The sequence below is a fragment of the Puntigrus tetrazona genome, unplaced genomic scaffold (assembly GCF_018831695.1).
Source record: "Puntigrus tetrazona isolate hp1 unplaced genomic scaffold, ASM1883169v1 S000000234, whole genome shotgun sequence".
NCBI lineage: Eukaryota > Metazoa > Chordata > Actinopteri > Cypriniformes > Cyprinidae > Puntigrus > Puntigrus tetrazona.
Window position 1 is genome coordinate 529576 of NW_025047902.1, and position 2925 is coordinate 532500.

Sequence of the window (2925 nt, forward strand, 5' to 3'; positions counted from 1 at the left end):
ACGGTTTCTTCGGTTAATCTTCCTCATTTCTTCTGATAAATCATCTTGACCTTAAACCTCAGAGGAGCTATGAATGAAAACACTGACCTGTCTCCATCTCACCGCAGCTCAAGCTCAGATCTCTGGTTTACTCTGATCTTCTCGAGATGAAGGCTTTCCTTTTTCATTCTGTGTCTGTTTTCGTTTGAAGAGAATCAAATGGTAAAATCCTTGCGGTCTGTTTCTCGCTTCTGTAGAAACCACGTTTACTTCTCTCAGAAGAGCTGCTATAAAAATCCCCGCGGTTTCTTCCTTAAAATCTCCTTCAGACACAAAAAAAAACATGCCTCGCGCTCTTCTTTAAATATACATGAAGCCAGTGAGTGTGTGATAAAGAGCCAGGAATGAAGTTTTCTAACAGACTACTTTCTGAGAGAGGCCTAAAACTACCAGCACTTTTCAGTTACGTTCAGTCATTGCAATAATTTCACGTTATAAGATCAAACATTATGAGCTAAAATGAATGAATAAAAGATTCCTGCTACCTTCACACTGGAATACAGGAACTAGTTTTCTATGTCGCCCAGATTTTACCAAAACAACAACAAAAAAACTAAAACACAGAAGCCATTTCTTCGTGGATTCAGAATATCTGGCGCCCCCTGCTGATGCTTCATTTAATTATTAAATATAGTATTAAATGTAACTGTAATCTGTTACAGCTACTGAGACAAAAACACTACATTAAACGGCATTCAGTAATGACTGTAACCTCACAGAGAGGCTTGCTTTCTTTCCTAGATGTTTCAGGAGATTAGGACACAGAAGAACACACACACACACACACACACACACACACACAGACAGACACACACACACACACACACACACACACACACACACACACACACACACACACACACACACACACACACACACACACACACACACACACACACACACACAGACAGACACACACACACACAGACAGACACACACACACACACACACACACACACACACACACACACACACACACACACACACACACACACACTCAGACACACACACACACACACACACTCACTCATTCTAGAGCTGTGTATTCATGTTCAGCTTCATGTGTTTGCTTCTCTAAGCATCAGTAGCCCGTGTCTTCTGTGCTATCATCTGATTCAGAGAAACAGTATCACGACTCTTAAACCAGATCTTGAGGCTTTAAATCTTAATTTAAACCCATAATGATCCCAAAATAAAAAGATGTGCTAAAGTCTGGTTTTGTGGTGGCTGTGCTTTAAATGATAATTATTATTATTATTATTATTTATTATCAATTAATTATTGATTACTTAATTCATAAATTAAATGGGTTTTTAATCATCTTAATTTAAGTGCTGAATAATTTCAAAGGTCTATTGAAATGTTACCCTTGTGTGTGTGTCTGTCTGTCTGTGTGTCTGTGTGTGTGTGTGTCTGTCTGTCTGTGTGTGTGTGTGTGTGTGTGTGTGTGTGTGTGTGTGTGTGTGTGTGTGTGTCTGTCTGTGTGTGTGTGTGTGTGTGTGTGTGTGTGTGTGTGTGTGTGTGTGTGTGTGTGTGTGTGTGTGTGTGTGTGTGTGTGTGTGTGTGTGTGTGTGTGTGTGTGTGTGTGTGTGTGTGTGTGTGTGTGTGTGTGTGTGTGTGTGTGTGTGTGTGTGTGTGTGTGTGTGTGTGTGTGTGTGTGTGTGTGTGTGTGTGTGTGTGTGTGTGAGATTCATTTACCTCACAGACTGAAGATGTGTTTCCAGTCTCTCTTCAAAATCTCAATAAGAAAGCAAGCTTTAACAGCAGAAAAGAAACAGTAGAAAGATTCTGCTCAAGATCTCTTTCCGTGTTGAAGGTTTGGACTGAAGCAGATAAACATCTTGATGATATTTCAACACTAAGGTCAAAAACCCCACGATGAACTAAATAAAATCACAAGATGTTCTTCCCCGGAGTCACAAGAATGAGCCAAGAATTGTTGAGACACATTTTATTAAATAGTCATATGATTCGAGCCTGAACTTATCCTTTATCGGCGCAGATCAACAAATGCAAAGGCCATGACACTGAGAACCAGATTTTAAAGAAAACCGGTCCAATGACAAATCAATTGCGAAAGCTTCCATCAACAACGATAATGAAATAGTAGTAGAAGGAAAGAAAGAAAAAAATACTGTACTATACTCAACAGTCCGGTTTAGATTGAATACTAAATCAAGGAAATGTGTACAGAAAAGTTCTCATCTCGTTCATATTAAATATTAATATTAATGTTAATGTTATTGAAGCAGGCGGAACGTTGCTCTCGGTGCTCGTGTTTCCGCCCGAGACGCACGCGCTGAACTCACGCGACACGAGAACGCCGAAGGCTTCACTCTGCACTACATTTATCTTATTTATATTTAAATAACACTTCATTCATCGCTTTGATCATGTCGGCATCTGTGATCCGAAGAGGGCTTGAATTATTTAACGAGAAAGGTAACCAGAAGTATTTTCTTGTGAAGCTAATTCAGGGAGGGACGCTTTCGAATCACTTCCTCGTGAAGCTTCGGAACTTTTATGAATCATTTGTTTTGAAACAGTGATTCGGATTAATCAGAGTATTACTGGCATCTATGTAGAAGCTGTAGATAAATCAAACCAAACAAGTAAATAAAACACATATTATACAAACACTTAATTTTTAGTTGTATTTTATAATATTTTTTATAGTCTTTAATGTATTATAATTGTAATAAAACATTTACAGTGGGTTTTTCTAAGTTGTTTTAAAGCATGTTTTTGTTGCGTTTACACACAGGTTCGTTCTCTCAATCACTAGTAGACCGTGATTTTTATAAAAAGCTTTGTTCCGTACGTCTCCTTGCAGATAAAGTGAAGCGTAAGCAGAAGAAGAGCAGCTCTCGTAGGTCTGCACTGATG

The 2925-nt window shown here is 38.8% G+C and overlaps 1 protein-coding gene across 1 annotated transcript in view; it reads left to right on the plus strand.

Moving 5' to 3' along the window:
• Positions 1 to 2232: 2232 nt before the first annotated feature.
• The window catches only part of rps19bp1 (ribosomal protein S19 binding protein 1), a 2733-nt gene continuing 2040 nt past the window's right edge, over positions 2233 to 2925 (plus strand). The window contains exons 1-2 of the mRNA XM_043230839.1: positions 2233 to 2481; positions 2873 to 2925. The exon at positions 2873 to 2925 is cut by the window's right edge and continues 118 nt beyond it. Coding sequence (XP_043086774.1) covers positions 2433 to 2481; positions 2873 to 2925 — 102 coding nt within the window. The 5' untranslated portion in view covers positions 2233 to 2432. The remainder of the gene's footprint in view (positions 2482 to 2872) is intronic.